General features: G+C 44.7%; 1 protein-coding gene across 1 annotated transcript in view; it reads left to right on the forward strand.

Annotated features, from left to right (window-relative positions):
* Positions 1 to 547: 547 nt before the first annotated feature.
* Positions 548 to 15719, forward strand: part of LOC135508453 (connector enhancer of kinase suppressor of ras 1-like) — a 91374-nt gene continuing 76202 nt past the window's right edge. Inside the window, exons 1-3 of the mRNA XM_064928647.1 lie at positions 548 to 718; positions 4465 to 4622; positions 15474 to 15676. Of these exons, the coding sequence (XP_064784719.1) occupies positions 667 to 718; positions 4465 to 4622; positions 15474 to 15676 (413 nt within the window). The 5' untranslated portion in view covers positions 548 to 666. The remainder of the gene's footprint in view (positions 719 to 4464; positions 4623 to 15473; positions 15677 to 15719) is intronic.

The raw sequence follows: 15719 nt of genomic DNA on the forward strand, positions 1-15719 counted from the left end.
AGAAAGCCAATACTAAGTTATTTTCTACACTAATACCATTTGTGTATTATTGGATACGATACTCAGATGAAATGTTAAATGTGTTTTATGTGTTGATCATCTGTTCCTAACTGAAGCCTGTTTGTGTTAACGTTATTTTGTTGGTATATTAATAATTCACCAAAACAACTCACATTCAATGGTGAACTATAGTTATATAGAGTAAAAGCTAATAGTATAGTTAGTTTAAATAGTTGCTACATTACACTTGGCTCTCACTATTGCTAAAAAAAGAAAAAGCTCCTAACCACTCTTGAGAAACTAAACCTATTCCCAAAAGGAACGAACTTTGGAATAAGAATTAAGTCGACAAAAGACCAGACTTCACTACCCGTTGCAATTCTTTCGGGGTTAATCCCTCATCAAATGATGTAGGCTAAAGTTTGAAATAATGGCAGTATTCTACTCTACCACTCCCACCGCTCCACAATGTGAGTGTGAATAAAATTATGTGCGTCTGAATCATAGGCAGACAGCTTAATGCTATTGGTTCGCGGAGAGACTTGTACCTGTAAATGGGAGTGTTCATCGTCAGGATGAAATGTTCCTTCCTCTGAGCCAGAGTAGTAGAGTCCGTTGAAGAATTCGATTGGGAATAATTTAATCAACATTCCCAGGACTCCCAGCATGCAGCCTATAACGTCGTGGAGCAAGGAGAGAGTGAGCGACTGGCTCAAAGGTAGGCTATAATTGGCGCTGTTTGTGTTTGGCAGGTGAGTTTAATTCGGTTTTCACACAGGTAGCCGTAAACAGAAGCGCCACGAATCATCTTGGAACGGGAGGTGGAATGAGGAAGTTAAATTGATAGGTGCCGAGTCTGATTGATCAAGCTGTAATACACAATTAATTGGTATATAATATATATAGCTTATCCTGATACTTTTGCCTGCAAAATCGTGTGAATGTTTCTTAGAAGTCAGAATGTTTTATATAATTACGCCGACATTTAAACTTACTCTACCGGTTATCTGTGCGGTTTGTCCTTCAAATGCTTGAAATTTGAGACAAGATATCCACAGGAAGGTATTTTTTCACATTACCTTTTAGAGTCGGAACCATATGCCAGTCGGTATATGGTTCGGTTCGCCACCAAGGTAAAATTCGTTTTATTTTGGAAACTCGGGTGTTCTCTCGTCAATAACTATTGAACCAGGCATGCCATAACAATGAACATGTTATATTCTGAGGATGGGGAGAAATTGACACCTTTGCCAATTCCTTTATTTTTTAAGTCTTAAAAAAAAAAGATTGTTCGCCATCCTCCCCGATTCAGAATGTACCATTTTCATGGCGTGCTTGGTTTTTACAGGTTTTAGTGTCAGGCTGTAGGCTATATACCAATTAATTGTGTATTACAGCCCGGATACATCAGGCTACTAGGCTATGCCATGGCCCCTAATGTCCTCGTGTTTTGAAGCCTACTAAATTGACACTAGTACAGTATGTCCCTTCTACATGTATTTATTATGGGGAACTATTGGAATGTGCTGTATTTTATATATATTTTTTCAAAGCAGACAAATGGGTCTAAATTACACCAATACTGCAGCCATCATTTTCAGCGAGTAGAAACTAGTCCAGTTAATCAAATGCCTCTGACAGTCAACACACCAGTTTAAGCTTGAATTTGTAGATCGTTCCACATACTTTTTTAGTTTGCTTATAGACTGTTTTTGTTCACAAGAGCATCTTTTCCACATTCAATGATTTCAAAAGGTCTGCACTGAGTTTATACCATTGCAATATGGTAATAATAACTGAGAAAGAATGGCGCCGGAGGGAATGTCTGCTGTTTTACGGCTCCTAACCAGCTGTGCTATTTTGTGGGTTTTTTTTCACATTATTTGTAACTTATTTTGTACAAAATGTTGCTGCTACCGTCTCTTATGACCGAAAGAGCTTCTGGATATCGGAACAACGATCACTCACCTCAAACTAGACCAATATTTTTTTCTTTAATGAGTCCATCAGGAAGGATATGCTGCTTCTCCAAGACCCGGTCCAAATCCCTGTCATTCGTGTGAAGAAAATACGAAAATACAAGGGGCGATAGGGGTGCCTTGTGATAATTTGTCAGCGAGAGGGAAAAAAAACTCTAGACCACATTTACTCCACACACAGAGACGCATACAAAGCTCACCCTCAATTTGGCAAATCTGACCATAATTCTATCTTCCTACTTACAAGCAAAAACTAAAGCAGGGAGTACCAGTGACTCACTCAATACGGAAGCGGTCAGATTACGCAGAGGCTACGCTACAGGACTGTTATGGTATCACAGACTGGAATATGTTCCCAGGATTCATCCAATGGCATTGAGGAGTACACCACCTCAGTCACCGGCATCGTCAATAAGTGCATTAACGACGTCGTTCCCACAGTGACCGTAAATACATATCCCAACCAGAAGCCATGGATTACTGGCAACATCCGCATCGAGCTAAAGGCTAGAGCTGCCGCTTTCAAGGAGGCGAGACACTAATCCGGATACTTATAAGAAATCCCGCTATGCCCTCAGACGAACCATCAAACAGGCGAAGTGTCAATACAGGACTAAGAGGGAATCATACTACACCGGCTCCGATGCTCGTCGGATGTGGCAGGGCTGGCAAACTATTACAGACTACAAAGGGAAACCCAGCCGCGAGCTGCCCAGTGACGTGAGCCTACCAGAGCAGCTAAATGCCTTTTATGCTCGCTTCGAGGCAAGCAACACTGAAGCATGTATGAGAGCACCAGCTGTTCCAGACTGTGTAATCACGTTTTCTGTAGCCATTGTGAGCAAGACCTTTAAACAGGTCAATATTCATAAGGCTGCGGGGCCAGACGGATTACCAGGACGTGTACTCAAAGCATGCATGGACCAACTGGCAAGTGTCTAACACTGACATTTTCAACCTCTCCCTGACTGAGTCTGGAATACTTACATGTTTCAAGCAGACCACCATAGTCCCTCTGCCCAAGAAAGCGTAGGTAACCTGCCATAAAGTGCTTTGAAAAGCTGGTCATGGCTCACATCAACACCATCATCCCGGAAACCCTAGACCCACTCCAATTTGCATACCGCCCCAATAGATCCACAGATGATGCAGTCTCAATCGCACTGCACACTGCCCTTTCACACCTGGACAAAAGGAACACCGATGTGAGAATGTTATTCATTGACTACAGTACATTGTTCAACACCATAGTGGACACAAAGCACATCACTAACCTAAGGACCCTGGGACTCAACACCTCCTTCAGCAACTGGATCCTGGACTTCCTGACAGGCCGCCCCCAGGTGGTAAGTGTAGGCAACAACACATTTGCCATGCTGATCCTCAACATGAGGGCCCCTCGGTGTGTGTGCTTAGTCCACTCCTGTACTCCCTGTTCACCCACGACTGCGTTGCCCAGCACTACTTCAACACCATCATTAAGTTTGCTGACGACACAACAGTGGTAGGCTTGACCACCGACAACGTGACAGCCTATAGGGAGAAGGTCAGAGATCTGGCCGGGTGGTGCCAGGGCAACAACCTCTCCCTCAACGTGAGCAATACAAAGGGGATGATTGTGGACTACAGGAAAAGGAGTTCCGAACAGGTCCCCTTTAACATCGATGGGGCTGTAGTGGAGTAAGTCAAGAGTTCCATGTTCCTTGGTTTCCACATCACCAACAAACTATCATGGTCCAAACACACAAAGACAGTCGTGAAGAGGGCACGACGATGCATTTTCCCCCTCAGGAGACTGAAAATATTTGGCATGGGTCCCCAGATCCTCAAAAGGTTCTACAGCTGCACCATCGAGAGCATCCTTACCAGTTGCATCACCGCCTGGTATGGCAACTGCTCGGCATCTAACCATAAGGCGCAACAGAGGGTAGTGTGTAAGGCCCAGTACATCACTGGGGCGAAGCTTCCTGCCATCCAGGACCTATATACTAGGCCTTGTCAAAGGAAGGCCTAAATAATTGTCAGAGACTCCTGTCACCCAAGTCATAGACTGTTCTCTCTGGTACCGCACGGCAAGCGGTACCGGACCACCAAGTCTAGTGGTGATTGTTGTGATGAGGGGCACAAGTGACGTTCTGGCCCAACCCATTGTTTTCTAGACCAATCAGACGGCTCCGAATGAATATGTTAGCATTTGGGGAAGGGTCAGGGAGGTACTCCACTCAAGACTCATTGCAGAGAAGAAACAAACGTCCGTGGGCGTGGCGTAACATTTGGTTGCCAGGAGACGGGGGACCCAGAAGGATGCATATTTTTGCTTTTGCCCTGTAGGTTTGATGATTAGTTGATAACTTGAACCAAGTGTGTTCGTGGAAGGACAAAAAGAATAATGTCCATTAAGGTAACTGCACAATTGTCAGAAAATGTTAATAAAAGCTTGAAAAAAAAATCTGATTATCCGTGTGTGGTCTCTCTCTCTCTCCAGGTCTGGACGCTCCTCTCCAGCAGTACCCCTTCAAAGAGTGGAGGGTGACGGGGTTGGACCTGCTGCAGCTCTCCTCCCAGGACCTGGAGCAGCTGGGCGTTCACAAGATCAGCCACCAGGAGCTCATCCTGGAGGCTGTGGAGAAGCTCTGCTCCCTGGTGAGACCCGGGCTGCTGTTCCCTGGGGGCTCGAGGGCTCATAGATTGATACAAGGCACAAGGTTTTATTTTATTCATAAAACAAAATCATGGTTGGAAGATTTCTGGAATAAACAGGGAATCTGAAATCCATCTACCAGGATTTCTGGAAAATGTAGGAATTTTGTGGAAAGTTATTGCCAATTTTGGTTGATAAATAAAATTTGATTTGTCACAACAGGTGTAGACTTTACTGTGAAGTGCTTGCTTATGAGCCCTTCCCAATGATGCGGTTTAAAAGTATAACACACAAGAATGGATTTGTATACAGGGAGTACCAGTACCAGATCAATGTGCAGAGGGACAAGGTATTTGAGGTAGATATGTACATGAAGGCAGGGTAAAGTGACTAGACATTAGGAGATATAATAACAAGGTATTTGAGGTAGATATGTACATGAAGGCAGGGTAAAGTGACTAGACATTAGGAGATATAATAACAAGGTATTTGAGGTAGATATGTACATGAAGGCAGGGTAAAGTGACTAGACATTAGGAGATATAATAACAAGGTATTTGAGGTAGATATGTACATGAAGGCAGGGTAAAGTGACTAGACATTAGGATATATAATAACAAGGTATTTGAGGTAGATATGTACATGAAGGCAGGGTAAAGTGACTAGGCATCAGGATAGATAATAATAAGGTATTTGAGGTAGATATGTACATGAAGGCAGGGTAAAGTGACTAGACATCAGGATAGATACGAGTAAAATAAAGAACAAAGTAATAGCAGCAGCAAATGAAATGATATGAGTGTGTGTTTTGTGATGTGTCGTTGTGTGTGGTCAGTGCAGATAGTTTGGGTATCATTAATTGACTATTTAGCAGTCTTATGGCTTGGGGGTAGAAGCTGCCTCGGGAACCTGTTGGTCCGATAGCCGATGTTCCAGTACCGTTTGCCGGACGGTAGCAGAGTGAACAGTCTATGGCTTGGTGGTTGGAGTCTTTGGCAATTCTTCGTGCTTTTCTCTGACACCGGCTGATTTTAAGAGGTCCTGGATGGCAGGGATGTACATGGGCTGTCTGCACCCCTCTCTGTATCAGACAAGGGTGGCGCATTTTACATACCAAGCAGTGATGCAGCCGGTCAAGATGCTTTCTATTGCAGCTGTAGAACTTTTTGAGGATCTGGGGACCCATGCCAAATCTTTTCAGTCTCCTGAGGGGGAAAAGGTGTTGTCGTGCCCTCTTCATGACTTCATGACTATTTCTCCTATAGTCTACAATCAGCTCCTTGGTCTTACTGACATTGAGGGAGAGGTTGTTGTTGTTGTCCTGGCAACACACTGCTAAGTCTCTGACCTCCTCCCTGTAGGCTGACTCATCAGTGACGGTAACCACCGCCGTGTTGTCAGCAAACTTGTTGTTGGAGTTGTGGGTGAACAGGGAGTACAGGAGGGGACTAGGTGCACACCCCTGAGGGGCCCACGTGTTGAGAGTCAACGTGGCGGAGGTTGTTGCCTAACCTCACCACCTTGGGCCGGCCCGTCAGGAAGTCCAGGATCTAGTTGCAGAGGGAGGGGTTCAGTCACAGGGTCCCTAGCTTGGAGGGGACTATGGTCTTGAATGCTGAGCTGTAGTCTATGAACAGCCTTCTCACATAGTTATTTCCCCTCTTGTCCAGGTGAGAGAGGGAAGTGTGAAGTAATTTGAGATTGTGTCATCTGTGGATCTGTTGGGGCGATATCCGAATTGGAGTTGGTCAAGGGTGTCTGTGTGAAGCTCTTTTTCATTCTCGTTTCGGGCTAAATAAATCAGAGCTGTAGCTGTTTCAGAAACACAGATCTGGGTCTGTACCAGCTTAAATAAGTGACTGCTTCTAATCAAACCTTTTCAAGTCCCCCTCTGACATTCACCAACTGCCATTTTGCAGATTACAGCAGAGGGTTGAGTTATCAAGTTCAGGATTCATCTGGTGTTTTATTGTTTTCACTTTGCCTGCAGAGAGGTATGGCTAAGTGGTGTGTTTGTGTGTGTGTGTGTGTGTGTGTGTGTGTGTGTGTGCACTTCATCTAAAACCAAAGGCTAACACAAAAGAAGCTAGTGATCATACTTCTCATATGCAAGTTACTGTGTGGGTAACGTTTGTTGTCACTGGCTAACAGGCTCCTCCTCTTCTCTCCAATTTCCCATGTCTTCCATTCTCACTCTAAGTTTTCCCTTAAATAAATTGTCTCTGCTCTCCTCCCTCCACCCATTTGCTGTTTCCCTCAACACTAACTTTCTGTGGACTCAGTCTCGGGTCACGAATGGAAACAGAGGACACGTTTTCTGTGTTTCACCGTATCCAAGTTTCAACGTGCTTTTGTTTCCCCTGGGAGGATTAATTTAGTCGAAGGGCCTGTGGGTTTCAGTGGCGTAACCGTGGATGCCAGGCCGGGGCTAAGCCGTTGATCTGCTTGTAATGGTTTGCTTTAAAAAATAACTGAATAACAAGGGGGTTTCTGCCCTTCATGATTTAATGAAGTGGTCTCAGAGTAGGAGCGCTGATCTAGGATCAGGTCCCCCCCCTGTCCATGTAATGCTATTCATTACGATCTAAAAGGCAAAGCTGATCCTAGATCAGCACTCCTAATTATGACTACAGGCCCTGGTCTTTCCTATGGTCTGAATGGCCCCAGCAGCATGTAGTGACTTAAGGTCTGATTGGGTGCTGGGTGCTATTAACTGTAATACTGTAATGGTTTATGGTAAGTTTTCGGGAGGGAAATGTTATGAACTACAAAGGACTCATATTGAGATTTCTAGCTGCTGTGTGTGTCTATTGTCCATCTTCGTTTCTGTGTGTGTACTGTCCATCTTCGTTTCTGTGTTTGTGTGCTGTCCATCTTCGTGTGTGTCCGTGTGAGTGTACTGTCCATCTACGTACGTACGTGAGTGCACTGTCCATCTACGTACGTACGTGAGTGCGCTGTCCATCTACGTACGTACGTGAGTGCGCTGTCCGTCCATCTACGTACGTACGTGAGTGCGCTGTCCGTCCATCTACGTACGTACGTGAGTGCGCTGTCCGTCCATCTACGTACGTACGTGAGTGCGTACGTACGTGAGTGCGCTGTCCGTCCATCTACGTGCGCGTACGTGAGTGCGCTGTCCGTCCATCTACGTACGTACGTGAGTGCGCTGTCCGTCCATCTACGTACGTACGTGAGTGCGCTGTCCGTCCATCTACGTACGTACGTGAGTGCGCTGTCCGTCCATCTACGTACGTACGTGAGTGTCGTCACAGGGCTCCTGAGTGGCACAGTAGTCTAAGACACTGCATCTCAGTGCAAGAGGTGTCACTGCAGTACCTGGTTCGAATCCAGGCTGCATCACATCCGGTCGTCATTGGGAGTCCCATAGGGCGGGGCACACAATTGTCCCAGCGTCGTCCGGGTTTGGCTGTTGTAGGCCGTCATTGTAAATAAAAATTTGTTCTTAACTGTCTTGAATAAATAAAATAGGAACAACTGGTCAGACACCCATAATTACCATCTACTGTATTGAAATATACAAATATCCATGAAACATTAATAAACACTTCATCATGGTTGATTGTTCTCCGTGGGACATGTGACCATGTCCTTAATCACAGAGCTATACAGCACATAAGTCTGTGAGGTGGTGGTGGTGTGTGTGTGTGTGTGTGTGTGTGTGTGTGTGCAGACAAATTACCAGCTCCTTGAAAGTGTGAAAAGACACTCAGCATGGACCTGTAATGACTGTCCATTAAAGTATGAGGCCATCTACCGTCTATTCTTCCTCCCCAGATAGTATCTTTCTTGTACGATATATATATATATATATATATATACACATACACATACACATACACACACACACACACTAGGGGTGAAATGCTTCACAAAACTCACGGTACGATATGGTTCGGTACGGTTCCAATACATCAACAAAATTAAATGCCTGAGAAATATGTAATTTGTATTTAGATTTTTCATTTATTATAATAGTAAACATGGGTAGCCTGAATTCCCAGGAGCATATGGAAACAAACAGACAACAAAAAACAGCAGTGTCTGCCTTATAACAGGAAATAAAATAGTAATTTAAAACAACGAGTGTGTAGTCCAGCAGCATATATCAACATTAAGTCACACAGCAGTGCCTTGAACAAAATAGGACCACTTGAGACTGGTTACTTGAAAAAAAATTAAAACATTTTTTATCAGATTTTCATGTTCTTCTTTAAGAAGATAAGTCTATTCACATGATCTGCAGTGAGCGCTGATGGGCTTGCTGTGACAATTTCAGCTGCTGTGGGGAATACCCTCTTGCTAGGGACAGAGGTCCCAGGCACAGCCAGGTAGCTGTGGAGAATACCCTCTCGCTAGGGACAGAGGTCCCAGACACAGCCAGGTAGCTGTGGAGAATACCCTCTCGCTAGGGACAGAGGTCCCAGGCACAGCCAGGTAGCTGTGGGACAGGGACAGAGGTCCCAGGCACAGCCAGGTAGCTGTGGAGAATACCCTCCGCTAGGGACAGAGGTCCCAGGCACAGCCAGGTAGCTGTGGAGACACTAGGGACAGAGGTCCCAGGCACAGCCAGGTAGCTGTGGAGAATACCCTCTCGCTAGGGACAGAGGTCCCAGACACAGCCAGGTAGCTGTGGAGAATACCCTCTCGCTAGGGACAGAGGTCCCAGGCACAGCCAGGTAGCTGTGGCGAATACCGTCTCGCTAGGGACAGAGGTCCCAGGCACAGCCAGGTAGCTGTGGAGAATACCCTCTCGCTAGGGACAGAGGTCCCAGGCACAGCCAGGTAGCTGTGGAGAATACCCTCTCACTAGGGACAGAGGTCCCAGGCACAGCCAGGTAGCTGTGGAGAATACCCTCTTGCTAGGGACAGAGGTCCCAGGCACAGCCAGGTAGCTGTGGAGAATACCCTCTCGCTAGGGACAGAGGTCCCAGGCACAGCCAGGTAGCTGTGGAGAATACCCTCTTGCTAGGGACAGAGGTCCCAGGCACAGCCAGGTAGCTGTGGAGAATACCCTCTCGCTAGGGACAGAGGTCCCAGGCACAGCCAGGTAGCTGTGATAAATACCCTCTCACTAGGGACAGAGGTCCCAGGCAGGCACAGCCAGGTAGCGCCCTGCTAACATGGCAACATGAGTGTCTATTAACTCTTTGGTCTTCCACCATGTAAGTGGATCAGCATCCAGGGGAATACAGTCCACTTCCCTGTATGAGGTCACCTCCTCTATGACCTTGACCTTTGACTTGTATCCCTGCTCCTGGGTCGTGAACAACTCCCCAAAAAGCTCAGCCATGGCATGCTTCTTTTCTGGAGGGGAACACGACAGGGTCGTCTCTGGAGAGGGGTTGGCTCCTGTGGTATCTGTGGCTTGGCCCTGCAGAATTAAATTAGATGAAAATTACTGTCTCTGAAGTGGCTTTAAAAATATGATTTGTTGTTAGAAATATATATTAGGCACTATTATTACTTGATAATGAATTGTTAAATCACTAAATAATAAAATAATAAATGTCACATTAACAAAATAAATACAATACCTGTTGTATACTGGTCACAATCTCTGCTGTGAGTTCATTGTAGCCTCTCAGACGAGCAGCAGCATCCAGGTGCAGCAGGGACCTCACATCCCTTACTGCGGGTTCATCTTCATCAGATGCCACCAATGATTTCAGGGTCATTGTTTTTCATAGGAGGGACCATGGAAACTGATGGAATGTTCTCAGTGCATATCAGTGTTGAGACTGTTTTGAGAGGTTTGCACACTTTGATAACTTCCTCCGCTAGTCTCATGTCATTTTTAGACAAAGTCACCAATATCTTTGACATTGTTCCTCACAGCTTGGTCAGTCAGTGTAGAATACAATACAACTTTCTGCTCAAGGTATTTCTCCACCATGTCACAGCTTGGTCAGTCAGTGTAGAATACAATACAACTTTCTGCTCAAGGTATCTCTCCACCATGTCACAGCTTGGTCAGTCAGTGTAGAATACAATACAGGTATTTCTCCACCATGTTATGGCTTGGTCAGTCAGTGTAGAATACAATACAACTTTCTGCTCAAGGTATCTCTCCACCATGTCACAGCTTGGTCAGTCAGTGTAGAATACAATACACCTTTCTGCTCAAGGTATTTCTCCACCATGTTATGGCTTGGTCAGTCAGTGTAGAATACAATACACCCCAACTTTCTGCTCAAGGTATCTCTCCACCATGTCACAGCTTGGTCAGTCAGTGTAGAATACAATACACCTTTCTGCTCAAGGTATCTCTCCACCATGTCACAGCTTGATCAGTCAGTGTAGAATACAATACACCTTTCTGCTCAAGGTATCTCTCCACCATGTCACAGCTTGATCAGTCAGTGTAGAATACAATACAACTTTCTGCTCAAGGTATCTCTCCACCATGTCACAGCTTGGTCAGTCAGTGTAGAATACAATACACCTTTCTGCTCAAGGTATCTCTCCACCATGTCATGGCTTGAATTCCATCCAGTCGGGACATCTTGGAATCCTTTTGCACTTCATCTAAAACCAAAGGCTAACACAAAAGAAACTAGTGATCATACTTCTCATATGCAAGTTACTGTGTGGGGAATGGTTGTCACTGGCTAACAGCTCTTTTGTCATTTGTATGTACAGTTGAAGTCGGAAGTTTACATACACTTAGGTCGGAGTCATTAAAGCTTGTTTTTCAAACACTCCATACATTTCTTGTTAAGAACTATAGTTTGGCAAGTCGGTTAGGACATCTACGTTTTTCCAACAATTCTTTAAAGACCGATTAATTCACTCTATCACTATTCCAATTCCACCAATTCCAGTTAATTAAAGGTTAAATAACATTTTTAAAAATAGGCTAGCTTACCTATTAAATAGCATTCCCTCAAGATTGGGCTGATTTCCAAAATATTTAATATTGAAATTTCTTGATATGAAACCTTTAATGTGAAATATCTACATTGGTCAGTCCAAAATTGCTTTTTAGCTCTGTCGTGAAAATAGATTTATTTCCTATTACCAAGTCATTTACAGTTTCCATGTCTTTTAGTTTTCCATGAAGACCAATTTTTATTGGTGAATTCTGAAAAGGGTTGTGTTTTTAGTGAGTGATATTGTTGTTGTAGAATACTTTTTTCTCCCATATTGTTACAGTGTTCTTAACTATGAAGTTGTTCATGTTCTTAGCTGTATCCTTTGAAAATAGACGTGAAAAGATTCTGGGGATGAGCATGCTGATCTTTAATATGTTCCCATTGTTCCTCTTTTTAGTGCATTTAACTATATGTCGCAAGTAAAAGCCCTCGGTGGGTCTGGAAGGTTAACACCACCCTCGGTGGGTCTGGAAGGTTAACACCACCCTCGGTGGGTCTGGAAGGTTAACACCACCCTCTGTTGGTCTGGAAGGTTAACACAACCCTCGGTGGGTCTGGAAGGTTAACACCACCCTCGGTGGGTCTGGAAGGTTAACACCACCCTCGGTGGGCCTGGAAGGTTAACACCACCCTCGGTGGGTCTGGAAGGTTAACACCACCCTCGGTGGGTCTGGAAGGTTAACACCACCCTCTGTGGGTCTGGAAGGTTAACACCACCCTCTGTGGGCCTGGAAGGTTAACACCACCCTCGGTGGGCCTGGAAGGTTAACACCACCCTCGGTGGGTCTGGAAGGTGAACACCACCCTCGGTGGGCCTGGAACGTTCCTCTACTGGTACCGGAGGACTGGGTGCACCTGCTGACTCCGTTAAAATGGTGCGTGATTCTGTCAGGTGTTAGGACACAGAACTGAGTAAAATAACAAACTTTACTCTGGATAATAATCATGGAAAAATAAATCCACGCAGGGATTTAAAACCTAACACAAAAGACAAACACCAACAAGGAACAAACACGCACAAAACATAATGGGAACCAGAGGGTTAAATAAGGAAATAATAGTAACTTTATGAGGAACCAGGTGTGTACACTCAAGACATAACAAATGGAAAACAGAAACATAGATCGGTGGAATCTAGAAAGTCGGTGACGACGAGCGCCGAACGCTGCCCGAACAAGGAGAGGCACCAACTTCGGCGGAAGTCGTGACATAGAATAATTCTATCTTTATATTTGTTGTCACTTATTAAGCATCCTAAGTATTAGATTTTTGTGGTCCACTTAAAGGATTGCTTTAAATAATGTCTTTTTCATTTTCCTGTTGCCATTATTCTTTTTTTTTTTTTACATGTTCATTTTGGTATTCATGTTCATTTTGGTATTCATGTTTATTTTGGTATTCATGTTCATTTTATACCCAGATTGGATTTGAACAATGATTTTTTTTTTGCTTTAGTTTGGGCCTCTGTGGATTATAACTAGTTTATACGCTGTGAATAATATTTTGGAAGCAGTGTGTGATATTTTGGCCACTGTGTAATCTTTCAGAAGCCGTGTGTGCTCGCTGTGCATACGTCTATCTAGGGTTGCAAAGGGCCGGAAAAGTTTAGTTTAAATCCAGGAATTTGGGGAATTTTGCTTAAAGGTTCAACTAAAAAGTTAGTTGAAACGTTTTTGTGCGAGGTCTTGTGGCATATTATGGTTAAACTATCCCAAATTCAATGGAATTGCAACCCTCTGCATGCACAGTGCATTCTTCCATCACATGTTCAGTGCACTCGTCCATTACATGTACAGCTGATTCTCAAGATCTTGCACGCTAATGAGATGCTATTGAGCCCACACTACTACACTGTCTGAGCCAAGTACTACATGCTTTCTGGTAAGTTTTGATTACAATACTGGGTGGGGTGAATATATTTTATATGACATACATTTATATTTTTGTTGACTAGTAAATAGTAGCCTCCAGCAAAGTGTGTTTAAATCATTTGTAACTTTCAACAATTTCTACTAGTTCATTTTTGCTACCATGTGGGTTTTAGCTAGCTTGAGCCTGCTAACTGAGGAATGTTTCCATGCATGTTTAATTTTAAAACATGTATCTTACAAAGGAGTTGTTTAATCTAACTGCTTAACTTTTTATCTGTACATGGAATTGTATTTATTTAGTGTTTTTTTCTAATCTTTACAGAAAAATGCATCAGGCACTATCTGATGTGTGGAGACATTTCACTGCAGCAAATGTAGAAGGAAAAGCTGTGTACATGTGCAAATACTGTACCAAATCATATGTGAAGAATGCAACAAAGAATAATCTGGCCAAGTGCATAAAGTTCCCTGAGCGCTCACAACAAGCAACCTCTGACAAAAGTCCCTATACTTCTTTTTGAGGTGAAAATGATGAATCAGACACCTTATCGATAGCAACAGCTCATGGTCCTCCTGGAATCAGAAGTTTTTTTTTACTCAATGGAGGAACGTAGTCAGAGAAATGCTTATGAATGTCTTGCTCGAGCTGTGTATGCAACTGGTTCACCTCTGATGCTCACAGGCAATGTGTATTGGAAGAGATTTTTAAATGTTCTACGCCCAGCATACACCCCTCCAACCAGACATGCTTTATCTACTCATTTGCTGGATGCAGAGTTCAACAGAGTTCAAGTCAAGGTCAAGCAAATCATAGAGAAAGCAGACTGTATTGCAATCATCTCTGATGGGTGGTCGGATGTTTGTGGTCAAGAAATAATTAACTACATCATCTCCACCCCTCAACCAGTATTCTACAAGCGCACAGACACAAGGGACACACCGGTCTCTACATTGCAGATGAGCTGAAGGCAGTCCTCAATGACCTTGGACCACACAAGGTATTTGCACTGGTGACAGACAATGCTGCCAACATGAAGGCTGCTTGGTCTAACGTGGAGGATTCCTACCCTGACATCCCACCCATTGACTGTGCTGCTCATGCATTGAATCTGCTCCTCAAGAACATCATGGCACTGAAATGGTTAGGTATGTGAAGGGTCATCAAGTTATAGCAGCAATCTACCTCACCAAGCAAAGTGAGAAGAATAAGAGCACCACATTGAAGCTGCCCAGCAACACCCGTTGGAGTGGTGTTGTCATCATGTTTGACAGGGGAAGGAGTCTCTCCAAGAAATGGCCATATCACAGTCTGCTGATGTGGACAGCCCCATCAAGAGGATTCTCCTGGATGATGTATTTTGGGAGAGAGTTGTAAGCAGCCTGAAACTACAGAAACCTATAGCAGTAGCCATTGCATGGATTGAGGGAGACAATGCCTTCCTGTCTGATGTTCAGACTCTGCTTGCAGATGTAAGAGAAGAAATCCGTACTGCCCTGCCCACTTCACTGTTGCTCCAAGCAGAGGAAACTGAAATAAATCAAAAAGCGTGTAGTCTTCTGCACGAAGCCCATACAACCCGCAGCGTACATATTGGACCCAAAATATGCTGGCAAGAACATCCTGTCTGGCGCAGAGATCAACAAGGCCTATGGTGTCATCACTACCGTGACTCACCACCTTGGCCTGGTTGAGGGCAAGGTTCTTGGCAGTCTGGCATGCAAGGGCTTTGGGATGGAGATGCAATATGGCAGTCGTGCCAATATATCTCATCAGCCACCTGGTGGAAGGGACTTTGTGAATCTGAGGCTCTTTCCTTTGTTTCCTCCACCATCCTCCAAATCCCACCAACATCAGTTGCCTCAGAGCGCAACTGGTCCTTGCTTGGGAACATACACACCAAAGCACGCAACAGGCCGACCAATAGTCTCTCTGTACTGACTCTACAGTCTGGACTCTCTCTGTACTGACACTACAGTCTGGACTCTGTCCCTCCGTACTGACTCTACAGTCTGGACTCTGTGTGTATGTCTGTGAGGTGTTTGCCCCTGCCTCACTCTCTGTTTCCCTCCTTGTCTCCCTCCCCAGACATACGGTATGGGAGGGGAGACCCTGCGCAGTCTGACAGAGAACCTGTGCGTGGTGGCCCACTCCCTGATCATGGGCATCCAGATCCGCTGGAGGGTAAACACCTATGATGGGCAGAGCGCCACCAAGCTGCCAGCCAGCGTACTGCAGGTGGTGCTGGAGCTCATCACCTCCGCAAAGGGCCTCTTCTCCCTGCTCAACAGGTAAAGTACATGCGCGCGCACACACACACACACACACACACAC

The sequence above is a fragment of the Oncorhynchus masou genome, chromosome 21 (genome assembly GCF_036934945.1).
Source record: "Oncorhynchus masou masou isolate Uvic2021 chromosome 21, UVic_Omas_1.1, whole genome shotgun sequence".
Taxonomy (NCBI): Eukaryota; Metazoa; Chordata; class Actinopteri; order Salmoniformes; family Salmonidae; genus Oncorhynchus; species Oncorhynchus masou.